The sequence below is a fragment of the Tamandua tetradactyla genome, chromosome 7, assembly GCF_023851605.1.
Source record: "Tamandua tetradactyla isolate mTamTet1 chromosome 7, mTamTet1.pri, whole genome shotgun sequence".
Lineage (NCBI taxonomy): Eukaryota > Metazoa > Chordata > Mammalia > Pilosa > Myrmecophagidae > Tamandua > Tamandua tetradactyla.
In genome coordinates, this window is record NC_135333.1 from 18,902,577 (window position 1) to 18,922,007 (window position 19,431).

General features: G+C 37.6%; 2 protein-coding genes across 7 annotated transcripts in view; one reads left to right on the top strand and one right to left on the bottom strand.

Annotated features, from left to right (window-relative positions):
• AHCTF1 (AT-hook containing transcription factor 1) overlaps positions 1-9,972 on the bottom strand; it is a 125,449-nt gene extending 115,477 nt beyond the window's left edge. For 2 of the 6 annotated variants that reach the window (XM_077168546.1, XM_077168547.1), the window contains exon 1: positions 9,570-9,972. The gene's annotated coding sequence lies outside the window, so the exon portion shown is untranslated. The other 4 variants (XM_077168542.1, XM_077168543.1, XM_077168545.1 and 1 more) reach the window with 4 other exon arrangements.
• LOC143690844 (uncharacterized) lies at positions 9,092-13,642 on the top strand. The gene is made up of 2 exons (XM_077168548.1): positions 9,092-10,068; positions 13,015-13,642. Exon 1 carries the CDS (start codon positions 9,318-9,320, stop codon positions 10,002-10,004), a length of 687 nt encoding a protein of 228 aa, XP_077024663.1. The 5' UTR covers positions 9,092-9,317; the 3' UTR covers positions 10,005-10,068; positions 13,015-13,642.
• Positions 13,643-19,431: the final 5,789 nt, after the last annotated feature.

The following is a 19,431-nucleotide window of genomic DNA, read 5'->3' on the forward strand; positions in this document are numbered from 1 at the left end:
AAGTGTCAGTGGCTGAGAGATTTCAAACAGAGTCGAGACCTTATCCTGGAAGTTATTCTTACGCATTATATAGATATCCCTTTTTTAGTTTATGGTGTATTAAAGTGGCTAGAGGGAAGTACCTGCAACTGTCAAGGCTGTGTTCCAGCAGCCATGTTTCTTGAAGATGACTATATAATGATACAGCTTTCGCAATTTGATTGCGTGACTGTGAAAACCTTGCGTCTAATGCTCCTTTTGTCTATGGTGCGTATATATGAGTAAGAAATATGGGTAAGAAATAAACAAATAATAGGGTGAACAAAGGTTAAAATAAACTGAGTAGATTGAAATACTACTGGTCAATGACAGGGAGGGGTAAGGGGTATGGCATGTATGAGTTTTCTCTGTTTTCTTTCTTTTGCTGGAGAGATGCAAATGTTCAAAACCATGATTATGGTAATGAATACACAACTATGTGATGATACTGTGAAGCACTGATTGCAAACATGTCAAGAATGTTTGTATGTCAAGAATGTCTGTATGTTTGTTGTTTACAATAAAAATATTAAACAAAACAAAACAAAACTGGTTTCCTCTGTCCTCTTCTCCCCTTCTCACACATAACTATGTGGGCACCAAAAACTTCCCATTGTTTTTCATCATTTCTATTCCATTCTTAATGTCTCATCTTTTGTTAAGGCCTGACCTTAAACTACCTTAATGGTCTTTTAGTCTCCAATTTCTTGTTCTTTGTTATTGTCTACCCAACTCTCTGACAAGTACTCATTCCCCCCCCCAAAAAATACATGAAAAAAGTATATTTGAAAAAGTCACTCAAAAAGTTAACAAAACATGCAAGTTCTAATTTCCTTTACAGGCTACAAATGCTACTTTCTAGACAAATATCTGATAGATTAAAAAAAAAACAACTCACATGTCACCATTAACTCACAAAACCTAAAAGGTTATAATGCTTGAGATTTCCTAGTCATTAAAACTGGGTTTGTTCTTATTATTCAAAATAAATCCAAAAGCATAATCTAGTAAGTCTACTGGATCAACAATGACCATTAGCCTCTAATACTAGAGTTCTAGGCTCAAGTCTTAGTTACTGAAAGCATTATATGTATACAAACTAATCATATCCCTCTCCTCCAAAATTCCTTATTATTATATTAAACAAAAAATTTTTTAAAGGATTTGGGTAGGGAAAGAGTAGAATCACATTGATTTGATGTTCCTTTTCCCTTTGACGGGCTTCTATCCTCTTGATAAACAGTTTAGCAGTAAACTGAAGTTAACACATTTTTTCCTACCAAATTTTCTCCAGAGCTAATTCCTTATGGTATTCAAGGAAGTGCTAATGGACATTAAGCAAAAAATTCCATGATTTCTGCAATTTAATTAAGCAAAAAACTTCCACAACCACTGCAATCTAGACAAGATCAACCCAACAGAATTCTTAAAAGACACTGACAAGATAATCCTAAAGTTTATCTGAAAAATAATGCACTATAAGGAATTTTTGAAAATTAACTATAATAAATATTGCATTCTTAAGTGAGGTGGATTTTTTATGTTGTTTTTAATACAAAAGATTATGTCGTGATAGTAGACTCAAACTGATATCAAAACATAGAATAAGGCCACAGTATTTAATAGAGAATTGTAACTTCTACTTGAGATTTATCCTCCCACCTAAAACAAGACAAAATATATGAAACAAGGTTCAGACACTGAAGAACAGGTAGAGCAGAACAGTAGTCCCTGATAAAAGGAAAACAAGGTCCCAGCTTACAGTATACAGAGATTGCAGGAAACAGCACAAAGGAGGGAGAACCCAAACAAAGCCCAGGGGTATTTCTGAATTAAGGAGACTGAGTTGAGAATTTCAATAAGTCAAAGGTAACTAGAATTCACAAAGCAATAGTATCACAGAACAACATGCTATACAGACAGCTCCAGAGTTCTGTAGTGGGCTCCTCCTAAATCTTCATGTGAAAAGTGTAAGCATATTAGGAAACTACCAGAGGTCAGAAAAGAATCATTGAAAAGGTTCAGGAGAAACAATCCCCAAAACTTACATAAGGACAGGAATAGCTCCAGGTTGGAAAAACATAATAATACACGAAAGATAGTAGACAGCTCAGAAAGGTATTGATTGCTTAAGTGTTGGGAAGAAAAACAAGCACTAGTCTAAATGCTGCTCTGGTCCTGTCTATAAAAGCTTAAAAATCAATCCTCAAAAGGATCAAACAGTTTCCAAGTAACTTAGCTTTGTCCTAAAACAAAACTCAGTAACACATCAAGGAATGCAAAAATATCCAGTGCCCAATGGTAAAATTCACCATTCACAATATCTGGCATCTAGTCAAAACTGTCCAGACATGTAAAGAAGCAAGAAAATATGACCCATACTGAGGAGAAAAATCAATCAATAAAAACAGACTTTTTAAAAAAAAGTACACAGAAGATAAAATTACTAAATGACGATATTAAATCAGTTTTTCTAGCTACAATCTATATTTTCAAGAAGATAGAGGAAAGCATAAGCATGTTCACAAGAAATAGAAAATATAAAATGAAAACACCAAGAAAAAAAACTGGAGGAAGAAAAAAAGAAGCAAGCTTAATCTCAAGTGGCTTAGGATGTGTAAATGAAGTCTCCAAACAGGATGAGGAAAAGAAAACTATTGAAAAACTAATGGCCAAAACATTTCAAAATTTGATGAAAAATATAAGCCCACAAATGCAAAAGCTCAATGAACCCCAAGCACAAGAAACCTGAATGTTAACATATGTCATGTCATCTTTATCAAGGGATATAGGGAAAATCTTAAAAATAACCAGCGAAAAAGAGCACATTACACACAGGAACAAAGATAAGAATGACAAAAGACTTCTCAGGAAACAAGGCAAGCCAGAAGACTGAGACAACATATTTAAAGTTCTGAAAGGAAAAAAAACTGTCAACCTAAAATTCTAAAATTCTATCTACATACAGTGGAAATATATTTGAAAAATGAAGCAAAATAAAGACATCTTCAGACATTAAAAAAAGCTAAAAGACAATCACCAGCAGACCTGAATTAAAAGTTAAAGGGTGTCCTTCAGACAGAAAAGAAATTATGCCAAATGGAAATGTGGATCCACACAAATGAATAAAGAACATAAAAAAAAGGTAAATATGTGAATAAGTATAAAAAGATGTTTTTCTTATTTTTATATTTCTTTAAAAGATAACTGCATTTGAAACTTTAAAAGATAATTGTGTATTGGAAGCAAAAATAACAATATATTAAGGTGTTTATAATATAAAATAAAATGAATGACAACAAAGGCCGAGAGAAGAAAAATGGAAGCACAGTGTTATAAAGTTCTTATACTGTACATGAAATGGTATAATATAAGTTGAAGACAGACTATGGCAATGTAAAGATGTATACTATAAAACTTACTGGACAGAGACTCAGAGAAAGCAGAGTATGCTGCAGCACCACGAAGCAGAGAGTCCACCAGCCAGTGACCTTTGGAGAGGAAGAAGAAAAACATCCCCCAGGGAGCTTCATGAAATAGGAAGCCAGGAGAGAAAGCTAGTAGATGACGCTGTATTCGCCATGTGCCCTTCCAGCTGAGAGAGAAGCCCTGACTGTGTTCGCCATGTGCCTTCTCACTTGAGAGAGAAACCCTGAACTTCATCAGCTTTCTTGAACCAAGGTATCTTTCCCTGGATGCCTTTGATTGGAGATTTCCATAAACTTGTTTTAATTGGGACATTTTCTTGGCCTTAGAACTGTAAACTAGCAACTCATTAAATTCCCCCTTTTAAAAGCCAAAAAAAAAAAAAACTTACTGGACAGATGAGTAAAAAATATGGGTAAGAAACAAATGATGGAGAAACAAAGGTTAAAATAAATTGAGTAGATTGAAATGAAAGGGAGTAGTAAGGGGAATGGCATGTATGAGCTTTTTCTTTCTTTTGCTGGAGAAATGCAAATGTTCAAAAAAAAATGATCAAGGTGATAAATACGCAACTATGTGATGATACTGTGAACCACTGATTATAACCATGTCAAGAATGTTTGTATGTCAAGAACGTCTGTTCATTCTTTATAATAGAACTATTAAAAAAGAAAAAAGATGAATGCTATGAGATATCATTAATAAGCCATTAAAAGAGATAAAATAACATCATAAAGTCAATCCAAAAGATGGTAGAAAGAGAGGAAACAGGAACAAACGAGAGGACAACAAAAAATAAATAGCAGCTATATTAAAATCAGACAAAATAAAATTCAGAGCAAACAATATTACCAGGGATAAAGGGGGTAATTTTATAATAATAAAGGGGTTAATTCATCAAGAGGCAATTCACAATCCTAAACATTTACATAGCTAATAACAGAATTTCAAACTACATGAAGACTGATAGAAACAAATGGAGAAATACAAATCCACAATCATAATTGAATACTTCAACACCTTCTCTCCAGAACTGACAGAGCTTCCAGATTAGAAAGAGGTAAGGATAAAGAGCTACTTCTAACTGACATGCATGGAACATTCTACCCAACAGATGACTACACATTCTTCTGAAGTGCACAGCAATGATTCTGGCCCATAAAAAAAGTTTCAATAAATTTAGAAGGATAAAAATCATACAAGGTACGTCCCCTAACCACAATGGAATTAAATTAGAAATCAATACCAGAAAAATATCTGGAAAAATTTTCCAAATACTGCGAACTCAACAACACACTTTTAAATTACCCATGGTGTGGAAAAAGAAATCTGAAGGGGAATTAGAAAGCATTATGAACTGAATAAAAATGAAAACATGACATATCAAAATGTTTACGATGAAGCTGAATCAATGTTTAGAGGGAAATATATAGTGTTAAAGATCTCAAAACCTGCAAAAAAAAAAACAAATCAGTGAAATCAAAAGCTGATTCTTTAAAAACAAAATAGTACATCAATGAAAGCAAGAGACCAGATGATTAAGTCTTTAAATCACTGTGAAAATTATGATTATTGATAATCCTGAGACACTTTAGCTATCCATTCTGAAAAAAAATACAGATCCTTTCCTCAATATGATACAGAAATATTAAACTATAGATAAAAGATTGAAAGGCATGCTCAAAAGGCAAGAGAGGGTGAGAAAAGGAATCTATAATCTATGAAGCAATTTCTATGTACTAGACATTAGTGAAACTTAAAAATCTTTTGGTAAAACTGATATAATATCTTCCCTGTGGTTTCAGGCACCCTACCTCATTATCACTGATACTATCATTCTGGGAAACATAGCATTCCATACTACTTTTATGAGGAAAAAAAAAAATTGCCTCAATGACTACCCCCAAACAGATAATGATATTGGAAACAAAAACTTTTCTGGGGCGGGGGGGGGGGGGGGGGGGGGGGAGGAACAATGGTCTAGAGAGAAAAAAAAAAAGAGATAGAAAGAAGATATAATCATAACCTTAGAGCGTGAGATGAGAGATGGCCATTTGACTCATTCGCCAAATCCCAAAATACAAAAAAATATGTTTGTAATTTGAATTACAATAAAATACTACATACAGTAAATGGGGGTTATCATATCATTCAGCACCTTACACGGAAGTATATTCAATAAGTAAATATTACACTAATTCATCAGAAATAGAATTGTATAGAGCATAGGCTAATCAAACTTTTATGTTTTCAAGTGTTAAAAAGTACCAAGGCCAGATCAGAGATGGCCTGTGGCCCAGCTATGCACCGCCAAGCTACGCACCCCCAAAGTTAACAATGTAAAATATTAAGTCAATCCATCCATTCTTTAGAAACTTAAAAATTAAATTTAAAGACTATAGAACTCTGAATACCTGAAGCTGCTCAACTTTTGCTGGAATCTTCCCTTTACCTCCAACATTCAAGCAAGTTTACCAATCCTGAGTCTATTTCCAGATTCATTCAACTGATACTAAATGCTCACTACCTGTTAAATGCTGGATGCACAAAAACGAAAGGCTGAATCCAGAGCTTCCTCTCTATCTTTAGTGTATTAACTCCTTCCTAAGTATTTCCCTACCTTCATCTCACCCTTCTTTTTATTATAAATTGTTTTCCAGGATTAGATTAACAAATATAATGCACTTTCAGGTTCTTTAATTAAATGTTGCTTCCACACAGCCAAAAGAATGTACTTACTTACTGATGATCATTTAGTTCCACTGGAATTACAGTGGCCTCAAATCTCTTTAGGGGGAAAAAAATTCCTAAAGCCTTTAGTGGCAGAGAAAACTCAAGTTGTAGCATAATCACAGGTTCCAGGGCACTGGAAAGGGCACAAACTTTGAATCAGACAGAAATGATCTTGAATCTAGGTTCAACCAACTACCAATATGTAATTTTGTATTTCTATATTGTCTTCCTTTCACACCCAAGCTTCTAGAAAAGAGGAGTACTTGTTTGTCTGACTTCAGTTCTAACAGGGTGACTGGTATAAAGGAGTTAAAAAATGTTCAGTAAATTAAAAAACAGGTTTTCAAATTTAGAGGTTAGCTTATGACTCTTCAGGGCAAAAACTGGTTTCAAGACCACTCTAATCTAACTTACAGTGTGAATTTTAATATTTTAAGCTCATTGACAAAAACTTCTAAAAATTTCTAAAATTATCTTACATAAAGCCAAAGTCAGAATATGTTCACAACATACACTGAGCAGCCAGTTATGCTCAAAAGTGTACAAAATTAGAGTTACCCTACATGACAGGCCAGATTGGCAACCTCTGAAAAATAATTTACAAAAATGTCAACTCCTTTCCAAGGTCTAGATAGAAAGGGGTAGGAATATTCTGCTAGCGATGAAAAAAGTGTCCATTTTTCTTGATAGATTACATCACTCCCTTCCTCAAAAACATCCTTACTACATGTAAAAAACTGAGATATCAGCCAAAGGCAATCAGGATCCTCCACAATCTAGCAGTCCAAACTAACTTTACAGCCTTGTCCCTCAAAACCAGCTTGCCTTTACCAGCTTACCATTTCCCTACCATTTTCATTCTTTTATTTATGCTCTTCCCTCTTCCATCTGCCAAAGCCCCGCCCATCATTCAAGGACTAGTTTCCCTAGATCCTTCTTTTCCTTATTTAATCTTATCTCTGAGCTCATTCCTTTCCACCTTTGTCATCAATCCTAAATATGATTTTTAAAAATCATTATTTGTGTTTACCTCTCTTTCCCAGTACACTATGAATTTTTTTTCACTATGAATTTTTAAAAGGCAAAAACCATCAATCATGTCATATTCTTCAGCATTCTACAGATCACAATGTCTTACAACTAATAGGTCCTTAGCAGGGTCATGGAAGAGACATATTAAACAGTAAAATTATTTTTTAAACACTCAATCTTGGTCCCAATTTATATTCAAGCATACACTGGTTCAGTATTAAGAAGCAAAAACAAAAATTTTTTTTGCGAAAAAAGTACAAATATTCTGTTGTATCAATACTGTAAATCATTTTTCACAGTTCCGAAGCAGCTGAAATCCACGGCAGAAAACAGAACTCAAATTTAGTTGTGCTCAATAATTATACTGCAATATATTCTGAGCAAGCATTTATACAAAACATTTTCCAAATTTATACAAAAACATGGAATTTTATTTCTTGTTGTTTAACTAAAAAAGAAGACTAGTAATTATGAATGAAATGTAAACTATGAGTCGACCCAGCAACTTTCAACCTTTTAGCAGTTATTTCAAATTTAATTCAAACATTTATTAATCACCCACTACTTTTAAAACATTGTGTTAGGAGAATACAAGGGCAGAAAAATGACCTGCTTCCTGACCTCAAGGAGTTTACATTATAGAAAAGGTGCTACTACAACTAATCATAATATCAGACAGAAATACATGCTACAATATGATGCAGATACATATGATGAGACACCAGGGAAGTGGAATAAGGGAAATGAAAGACCGTGTAGGAAAAGTAGCATACAGACTAAGAAAGACTTGAAATTTGAGAATTTGAAAAGGCATATACTGCACTCCAGGCTGAATGAAGGACAAGAGGAAAGAAACATCAAAGTGCATCTTCAAGAAAATAGGCCCAGGAATGGTGAATATATTGGAACAGCTGAAGCACAAAATCTGCGGATAGATGAGGTTAGATAGACAGAACATACTTATTGTAAGGACCCTAAAGGAAATGAAGGCTAGAGAATTTAGGCTTCATTCTAAAATAAAACGAGTCCCTGAAAATTTTCACAAGGAACGAAAAAGAAACTATGCTTTCTTCCCTTTTACACTGATTTTTTGTTTTCTTTTTCTTTTCTTTCTTTGGCATTGGCAGGTTCCGGGAATCGAACCCGGATCTCCGGCATGGCAGGTGAGAATTCTTCTACTAGGCTACAATTGCACCGCCCTCTTACCCTTTAAATCAAGCAATACCCCTCATAAAATTGCTGTACGACGATCTTTCTTTTTCCTTTTTATTTTTTGCAGGGGCGGGCACCGGGAATCGAAACGATCTTTTAATTTAAAAAAGAAACTGTTGTTTTAAATACTGGTGACACTTCGATACTGGATTATTGGGAAATTAAATCCAAAAATCATAGTACAGAGAAAATATGGATATCCCACAGCTCCTAGGACACTTGGCGCATCCCTCAAGTATTAATTTGAGCTGGGCTTGTCATCCCTGGTCAAATCCTCCAAAATAAATATACCTACTCTAATTCCGTCTCTACGAAAGACGGTTCTTAAAGTCCACAAGCTCTTTATAATGAGAATAAAACTGAAGTTTAGAATTTCCAACAGACTTGCATGTTGGACCCAGGTTCTTCCAAAAAGTTCTCAAACTATTCGAAGAAAAAAATAACACTCATTTCATAACCATACACAGCTAGGATGAACCTCGTTGACTCTGAACAAAATTTGCCTCCGATCCCCAAAGAGCCAACCAACAGCAAAGGTAACCGTCCTCAGCTTTCCAAGTGAAGTAAGACAAATTATGTGTTTTTACTTCACCTCTCTTTTATCTGACCCCTCACTGAAACGGTGCTGCACGTTTCAAATCACGTCACAATAAAACTTCTTCCCCGCCCTGGACTCACCACAGCCAGGCCCAAGAGCATGTGGAGCGCACACCAACGTAAGACGGACTCAAACCACCAGCGGCTTCCCAAGAAAAAGGCCCGCCAGAGTTTCAACTGCACCGGGGAACAACGGCGGGGAGGGATCACCGCGGTTCAGGCCGGCCCGGGGTGGGATAAGGCCCGAAGGCCGCCGCCCGAGACGCGGGAAGCGGACCCCTCGGTGCCTCTCGGCCGCCATGTGCAGTCGCTCCGCCCGCAGGAGGTTATATAACTCGCCCCCGGAGAGTGCCGCACCCGCCGCCGCCTCGCGCATTGCCCCCTCGGGCCTGATCCACGAGCAGGGCTGCCGTGGCGCCCACGGAGGACAGAAACCGGGCCTAGGCCCGCGGGACAGGCGGGACTGGACAAGCCGGGCCCCGTTCCCCGTACAGGCCGCGCCTACCCGCCCTCTGCCGCGCGGACCCAAATCCGCTCTTTCCCGTACCTACCTGAAAAAGGCGGGTGATCGAGCCGCCGCGGCCGCGATTCCAATAAGGCTCGAGCTCCTCGCGAGCCGGCTCTTCACAGCATCTCCCGCGAGACAGTCGTCACAGCCGAGGCGCACACACTTCCGCCTCGCGAAGGGGCTCCTCTCCCCTCCGGCCTCGCTCGCGACGCTCCGCGGCCACCTCACAACTACACCCCACCCCGCGAGGCTTTCGCCAGCTCCAAACCGGCAGAACCGCTCAGTGGCGAACGCGCAACGGCTGTCTGTGCCGCGGCTGCAGACCCTTAGGCTGCCTACCCTACCTCCTCGGCCTGACAGTGCCGGCCTGCTGGCGCATTACCCGGAGTGGACCAGCAGATACCCACACGCCCGGTGGGAGGGGCGGGGGTGGCAGGGAAGGGTAGGAGGAAAGGAGATCGCGGCGGCGGAAGCCTGAGATCTCGCGAGTGTTCGTCCTCCCTCGCCGGCTCCGCGGGAATTTTCAAATTCCGCGAAAGAAGGTGGGGGGAGGGAAAAGGAGGAGAGGAGAGGGAAGCAGGGTTGGGGAGGGCGCGTCATTTACATAAAGTAGGGTCTCCCTTCCTCGGACAGGCTGACGGAGAGAAAGACTACGAATCCCAGAGGGCTTTGCGGATTAAACCGCTGGGGCCGCCTGACTCAAGGCCCAGGGCGTAGCTCGCGATGTTGGACGTGCTGTCTCCGAGACACCCCCCCCCAAAATCCCGACCTCGCAGGTTTTGGCGGGAAAGGCTCCAGGTTATCATGTGGTCCTGCCTGCTGGTGCCTGGGTGGTAATCTTTGCTCCTGTGGAGGCCACCTGTGCCTTGGGTAGTTTTTTATTCTGCTAATACTGATCAAAAGCATGGTTTCCGGCGCGCCACGATGGCTCAGCAAGCAGAGTTCTCACCTACTATGCCGGGTCCGGGTTCAGTTCCCCGTGCCTGCCCATGCAAAAAAAAAGGAAAAGCATGGGTTCTCTGACTATGGACTCAAATGACCACTTCTTTATATACCTGGTTTCAAAAACAGAAAGAGTTTATTGCTAAGTCTGAGATGGCCTATTGGCCTAAAAATCTGTCTCCCTAAACTGCAGTAAAGTCTGATAGTTTTATAGTATTAAAAGATGGGCAGGTTTTACAATAATGAACACAGTGGCTCCGGATGACAAAATTAGATATCTAATTATTGAGCATGTGCAGACTGATTACATGCTTAGTCAATATTATGAGATATAAGTTATTTATAGGTTAAAGTTTAAGCTACTGCACACATCAGATGGGCCAATTTTGGTTAGATTCAGATCCCTCTAGCAAGACAGTTCAGGAGTTGGGGTGGGTTAGTTCTGGGCTGACTCAAGTTCCTTCATTAATAAACATTGGGGCTGTCTTTTGTGATCATAAAGCTCTAAAGTTGAAAAAAAGAGTTGGGGGTACAAATGAGGGCCAGTCAAAAGGTTACAATCACAAGATAAAGGCTCTGTAGTTGTACAATCATTACCAAAGGTCAAGGCAGCTGGGCCACAATTCAGCAACCTCAGGCATTTCTCTTTGGTCATTGTACAATATATGAGAACGTAAGAAAATCATTATATGATTATTTTCTTGAAAATTATGAAATCATAATTATTTGTTAATTCTTAACTTCCATTTACACCATGCTTCAACTTTTTACACCAAAAGTGGGCATGGGACTTCTGGGGACATGCCAATTTTTTTTTCAATACCCTAGCATTCTTCCATGTCCACAGATGCTTATGCAGCCAACCCTAATATTTTTCGTCAAAATTTTACCTCAAATCTATATTACCTTTATCGTCACTCTGGGGTTTCATCATGGAATGTGTTTTGTTTGTTTGTTGTTAGTATCTAGCTTTGAAGCTAGTCCAAGCACTAAACACATCTCAAGCAACTAGATATGGAATGTCCATAATAGTGAATTAAAGGATTATAACATGAGTTAAAGGGAGTATTCTAGCAGATTTCTTTTTTTAATTAGAAAGTTTGTCCTTTCTTGTTACCCTCTCCCATATGCTTTTTGAGAAATGCTGCCTTTTAGAAATGCATTTCCTTTTTTCATAATTTGTCTTTCTTTATTGGCAGCAATCTCCAAAGGTATTTTTTATTTACACAAAGTACTGGACTAAGATGTGACTTGGGAGCAAGTTAAAAGAGCACAAATTTTGCCATAGAAGGTTTTGAGTTGTCTGCTTTAATTATTTTAAATAAATCTCTTCGCACAGAAATCGTTCTTCTATCAGAGGTGCTAATTAATGTCCTTGCCTTGCTCCCCTTGAGCCACACTATTTCTCGGTATTCAGAAGACCTGCGTTTTCAACTCAGGTGTGCTGACAGTGAGCTGTGTAACTTTAGGAAAATTAAATGACCTCTCTGAGCTTCAGTTTTCAGATCTGTAGAGCAAGGGAGACTGGACTAAGAAGACTGACTGATTCATTTGACAGACATTTATTCTTTGTTGTAAGAGCCCTTCCAGTTCTAAAATTTTAAAGTTATCACATCATCCAGATTAATCTAGGTGATCTTTAGGATTTCAATGTCTCCTTCTATCATTAGCAATAAAATGTCTTCTATTTTCTGCATGCTGTCTATATTCTGGACCAACCCTACCTGTCCTATTTTATTTCCCTATCTAGTTCCTCAGAACCACTTCTTACCTCTCCTCCATACATGTATTTTTGCCTTTCAGTGCCTCCCAGTCTCTTCTTCCCCTATCTAAATCTTAACCTTCCTCAAGGTCCAGCTGAAGACTAATTTCTCCTCCACTCCTTTCCTTCAACTTCAGCCCACATTAATCACTAAACACTTGCACTGAAAAATATGCTGTCTGTATTTATTTCATGTATATTTCCCTTTTTGCCTCTAATTCACTCCATCTCCTATCACCTCAATCTTCCAGCTATACTGAGGACACCAACAATATCCTACACTTTTAAAAATGCTTCCCCCATGCCTGCTAGTTTTTCTTATTATTATTATTTTAATTGCTTACTTAAATGGAATTTCCCACTTAAAGCCCTCATTCTTTCCTTTTCCTCCTTTAATCATTCAACTAAGCATATCCTAGATTATTTTCATGGTTTTAAGAGATGTTAATAAGTATTAAATGAAAAAAACAACCAGGTTTAGTGGTCAAATGAGTTTGGGGAAGAGCTGGTTAAATAAAATTAAACATTTCTCTTATTTAATGCTTCAAAGCCTTTAAGATGCTTGGCATTTCCCATAGTTATTTGACCATGGAATTCGTTCATTGTTCTGGAACAACTTGTCTCAGTAGTGTTCCACTGAATAGACTTTAGAAAACACCACTTCAAAGCTTTCCCTTATTGGAGGAAGCATTGTGTAGTGAAAAGGATATTGTCATTTGAAACCAGACAAACTTGGATTTTAATCCTTTTCTTTTTTTTGTTTGTTTTTTTTACTGCTTTCTAGCAACATGACTTCAGTTACTTCACTTCATTCTCTGAGCCTGTTTTCTCATCTAAGAAGAAAGGATAATATTAATCACTTCACTTACAGAGCTGTTGCAAAGATTAAAGGGTGTTGGTTATGTCCCTAACTCAGAACCTCATTCCCTTTTCATCTATAAGTTCTTCAGTTATTTTGGTAAAAGGCCTAGAAAATGGTATAAACTAGTACAAATTTCCATGCTTCCATCTGCAATATTTTTTTCAGGAAGTGGTTATTTTAATATCAATCCATCATCCTGGGAGTTACTGACAGCCATTTAATTTCAGAGAATTTTAAAACTTCATTGAAGTGGTCAGAATTGCATCATGTTTGTTTTGCAAGGTAAAAGGAAAGGGAAAACCATTAATACTTCTTCTAAAAATGAAATTGTCCAGACGAGTAAAACATATGGAATAAAAATAAATAATAGGGGGAACAAATGTTAAAATAAACTTAGATTAAAATGCTAGTGATCAATGAAAGGGAGGGGTAAGGGGTATGGTATGTATGAATTTTTTTCTGTTATCTTTTTATTTCTTTTTCTGAATTGATGCAAATGTTCTAACAAATAATCATGATGATGAATATGCAACTATGTGATGATATTGTGAATTGCTGATTATATATGTAGAACGGAATGATCATATGTTAATGTTTGTGTTTCTTGTCCTATTTTTTTTTTAAAAGTTAAAATTAATAAAAATAATTTTTAAAAAATTAAGCTTGTCTGTCTCAAATAGAGAACTGTCTTTGCCCTAATAGCAACATTTTCATAATTTTTGTACAGCCTATTGGGTTTAGCAAACAGTGCCCCACTCTGACTGTAAACTTGGTGAGTGAAGAATCATATATTTTTGTTCCCTACTACATTTCCAGTGATGTAGTAACCAGCATGTAAAGAAGTGCTTGAATAACTGTCTAATGAATGAATAAGTATTTGTCGATTTTACCATTAAAAGCAGACTTCCTGGAAGATGGCGGCTTAGTAAGACGCGTGGATCTTAGTTTCTTCTCCAGGACACCTACTAGGGGAGTAGAAACGATACAGAAAGCGCCCAAAGCCACAACAGAGATAAAAAAGACAGCGTACCCCATCCTGGAACGGCGGCTGGCTTGAGAGAAGCAGCTCGGGTGAGATCGCCGAGGTGCGTGGGCCTTACCGGGCGGGTGGCAAGCGGCCGGAGTTACTCCCTTCCCCTTCCCGGGCCGGCTGGGAGAATTGGAGAGGTGGTCCCCTGAAACCAAGGCGACTGGCGCCCACACCACGCGCAGCCCCCGGACCAGTGAGAGAATTGGATCGGAAACCCCAGGCCGGGAGAACGGTGACCCCATGACTCCGGGGAACATGCACTCTCTCGGGCGGGCCGCTGCCGCTGGCGCCCTCCCGCCACGCTTGTTGCCCAGGGCCGACTAGGAAATTCGGACGGGCTCTTTCCTGGCTGCGGCGACCAGCAACCTCCCTGCGTTCGGACACCCTCCTGCGTTCAGACCCCAGGCCGGCTCAAGCCGCTTCGGCTAGCGAACCCCAGGACGGCGAGAGTTTTCCAAAGTTTAAGGTCCCACAGCACCTTTTACTGGTGGGACCCGCAGACAAACGTGTGCCACGAGCGCCACCTACTGGGCAGGATAAGAAAAACAGAAACCAGAGATTTCACAGAAAAATATTACAACCTTGCTGGGTCCAACACCAAGAGAAATCTGAATAAATGCCCAGACGCCAGCAGCAGAAGATAACTGTCCACGCTCAAAAGATTGAGAATATGGCTCAGTCAAAGGAACAAACCAATAGCTCAAATGAGACACAAGAGCTGAGACAACTAATGCTGAATATACGAACAGAAATGGAAAACCTCTTCAAAAATGAAATCGATAAATTGAGGGAGGACATGAAGAGGACATGGGCTGAACATAAAGAAGAAATAGAAAAACTGAAAAAACAAATCGCAGAACTTATGGAAGTGAAGGATAAAGTAGCAAACATAGAAAAAATAATGGATAGCTACAATGATAGATTTAAAGAGACAGAAGATAGAATTAGTGATTTGGAGGATGGAACATCTGAATTCCAAAAACAAACAGAAACTATCGGGAAAAGAATGGAAAAATTGAACAGGGTATCACTGAACTCAAGGACAATATGAACCGCACAAATATACGTGTTGTGGGTGTCCCAGAAGGAGAAGAGAAGGGAAAAGGAGGAGAAAAACTAATGGAAGAAATTTTCAATGAAAATTTCCCAACTCTTATGAAAGACCTAAAATTACAGATCCAAGAAGTGCAGCGCACCCCAAAGAGATTAGACCCAAATAGGCGTTCTCCAAGACACTTACTAGTTAGAATGTCAGAGGTCAAGAGAAAGAGAAGATCTTGAAAGCAGCAAGAGAAAAACAATCCATTACATACAAGGGAAACCCAATAAGACTTTGTGTAGATTTCTCAGCAGAAACCATGGAAGCTAGAAGACAGTGGGATGATATATTTAAAATACTAAAAGAGAAAAACTGCCAACCAAGACTCCTATATCCAGCAAAATTATCCTTCAAAAATGAGGGAGAAATTAAAACATTCTCAGACAAAAAGTCACTGAAAGAATTTGTGACCAAGAGACCAGCTCTGCAAGAAATACTAAAGGGAGCACTAGAGTCAGATACAAAAAGACAGAAGAGAGAGATATGGAAAAGAGTGTAGAAAGAAGGAAAATCAGCTATGATATATATAATACAAAAGGCAAATGTTAGAGGAAAATATTATCCAAACAGTAATAACACTAAATGTCAATGGACTGAATTCCCCAATCAAAAGACATAGATTGGCAGAATGGATTAAAAAACAAGATCCTTCGATATGCTGTCTACAGGAAACACATCTTAGACCCAAAGATAAACATAGGTTGAAAGTGAAAGGTTGGGAAAAGATATTTCATGCAAATAACAACCAAAAGAGCAGGAGTGGCTATACTAATATCCAACAAATTAGACTTCAAATGTAAAACAGTTAAAAGAGACAAAGAAGGACACTATATACTATAAAAGGAACAATTAAACAAGAGACATAACAATCATAAATATTTACGCACCGAATCAGAATGCCCCAAATACGTGAGGAATATACTGCAAACACTGAAAAGGGAAATAGACTCATTACCATAATAGTTGGAGACTTCAACTCACCACTCTCATCAAGGGACAGAACATCTAGACAGAGGATCAACAAAGAAATAGAGAATCTGAATATTACTATAAATGAACTAGACTTAATAGACATTTATAGGACATTACATCCCAAACGCAGGATACACCTTTTTCTCAAGTGCTCATGGATCATTCTCAAAGATAGACCATATGCTGGGTCACAAAGCAAGTCTCAACAAATTTAAAAAGATTGAAATCTTACAACACTTTCTCGGACCATAAAGGAATGATGTTGGAAATCAATAATAGGTAGAGTGCCAGAAAATTCACAAATACGTGGAGGCTCAACAACACACTCCTAAACAACGACTGGGTCAAAGAAGAAATTGCAAGAGAAATTAGCAAATACCTCGAGGCGAATGAAAATGAAAACACAACATATCAAAACTTATGGGACGCAGCAAAGGCAGTGCTAAGAGGGAAATTTATTGCTCTAAATGCCTATATCAGAAAAGAAGAAAAGGCAAAAATTCAGGAATTAACTATCCATTTGGAAGAACTGGAGAAAGAACAGCAAGCTAACCCCAAAGCAAGCAAAAGGAAAGAAATAACAAAGATTAGAGCACAAATAAATGAAATTGAAAACATGAAAACAATAGAGAAAATCAATAAGGCCAGAAGTTGGTTCTATGAGAAAATCAATAAGATTGATGGGCCCTTAGCAAGATTGACAAAAAGAAGAAGAGAGAGGATGCAAATAAATAAGATCAGAAATGGAAGAGGAGACATAACTACTGACCTCACAGAAATAAAGGAGGTAATAACAGGATACTATGAACAACTTTACGCTAATAAATACAACAATTTAGAGGAAATGGACGGGTTCCTGGAAAGACATGAACAACCAACTTTGACTCAAGAAGACATAGATGATCTCAACAAACCAATCACAAGTAAGAAATTGAATCAGTCACTCAAAAGCTTCCTAAAAAGAAAAGTCCAGGACCAGATGGCTTCACATGTGAATTCTACCAAACGTTCCAGAAAGAATTAGTACCAATTCTCTTCAAACTCTTCAAAAAAATCGAAGTGGAGGGAAAACTACCTAATTCATTCTATGAAGCCAACATCACCCTCATACCAAAACCAGGCAAAGATATTACAAAAAAAGAAAACTACAGACCAATCTCTCTAATGAATACAGATGCAAAAATCCTCAATAAAATTCTAGCAAATCGTATCCAACAACACATTAAAAGAATTATACATCATGACCAAGTAGGATTCATCCCAGCTATGCAAGGATGGTTCAACATAAGAAAATCAATTAATGTAATACACCATATCAACAATCAAAGCAGAAAATCACATGATCATCTCAATTGATGCAGAGAAGGCATTCGACAAGATTCAACATCCTTTCCTGTTGAAAACACTTCAAAAGATAGGAATACAAGGGAACTTCCTTAAAATGATAGAGGGAATATATGAAAAACCCACAGCTAATATCATCCTCAATGGGGAAAAATTGAAAACTTTCCCCCTAAGATCAGGAACAAGACAAGGATGTCCACTATCACCACTATTATTCAACATTGTGTTGGAGGTTCTAGCCAGAGCAATTAGACAAGAAAAAGAAATACAAGGCATCAAAATTGGAAAGGAAGAAGTAAAACTATCACTGTTTGCAGACGATATGATACTATACATCGAAAACCCGGAAAAATCCACAACAAAACTACTAGAGCTAATAAATGAGTACAGCAAAGTAGCAGGTTACAAGATCAACATTCAAAAATCTGTAGCATTTCTATACACTAGTAATGAACAAGCTAGGGGGAAATCAAGAAACGAATCCCATTTACAATTGCAACTAAAAGAATAAAATACCTAGGAATAAATTTAACTAAAGAGACAAAAAACCTATATAAAGAAAACTACAAAAAACTGCTAAAAGAAATCACAGAAGACCTAAATAGATGGAAGGGCATACCGTGTTCATGGATTGGAAGACTAAATATAGTTAAGATGTCAATCCTACCTAAATTGATTTACAGATTCAATGCAATACCAATCAAAATCCCAACAACTTATTTTTCAGAAATAGAAAAACCAATAAGCAAATTTATCTGGAAGGGCAGGGTGCCCCGAATTGCTAAAAACATCTTGAGGAAAAAAATGGAGCTGGAGTTCTCGCGCTGCCTGACTTTAAGGCATATTATGAAGTCACAGTGGTCAAAACAGCATGGTATTGGCATAAAGATAGATATATCGACCAATGGAATCGAATAGAGTGCTCAGATATAGACCCTCTCATCTATGGACATTTGAAATAAACAATATTAGATTAAAGGGACTCTGGAGATATTCTAGGCCAAATACTTTCATTTTAAAGATGGAAAAACCGACTGTCAAATGATTTGCCGCAAATCCCCAAACCCAGAGATTTTGGTATGGTTTTTCATTAGTTTAAACAGCAAATATTAAATAAAATCTGTAGTTTTAAAAGAAAAAAAGTAATACAATTTTTTTGTTATTAGAATTTAGTCTTTAGCACTTGAAAAATTGTTTGCACAATATTATTATCCCTTTAGCTAAACACAGGTACCATTTGTCAGAAACATGAGACCATTGAAAAATCTCTTCCTTAAAAGTTTCCCTTTCTTTCACATCTTTACCTCTCAAACTCTTAAAATCTGTATATTTTAACCAAAACTATGAAGGTTCTAATTTTTATCTTCTTTAAAACCAAAGAACACTATTAATGACAGATCTTGAAGTTTTGCAGTAGATAGTTATAGGCTTTGCATTTTAAATTTTCAGCCTTTCTGACAATCTTTATTCCTTCTTGGGTCCATTGTATGGTTTTTAGTAAGTGTTAGGTAGATTTGTTGGATTTAATCAGAGAAAAGTATAGGTGATGTGGTATCAATTTTTTGCGATGTAGTTTGCGAAAATGGAAACAAGATGTTAACTTAGGCTGCCTTCAGAGGCAGAACCAGAAATGGAACGTCCAGAATAAAGTTCAACACACCCTAGAACATTCTTCTCCTAAAAAATAAGTTTAAATGTAGAAGGTCATTAAGGTTTAGAGTAAATTATTAGCAGACCACATAATTCCTATTTTAGTGACTAAAACAATAAAGAACTTTAACAAAACCACAATTACATGTTTAAAATTCTAAATCCTGATTCTTGGGCAGTATTTTCCAGTATAGTTTTATTTTGTTTCATTTTCCTATCATTCATCCTTTCATTCATCCAACAA

Bases quoted from the DNA above. Each gene is read 5' to 3' on its own strand.
- LOC143690844 (XM_077168548.1), top strand. From the start codon at position 9,318: ATGTGCAGTCGCTCCGCCCGCAGGAGGTTATATAACTCGCCCCCGGAG.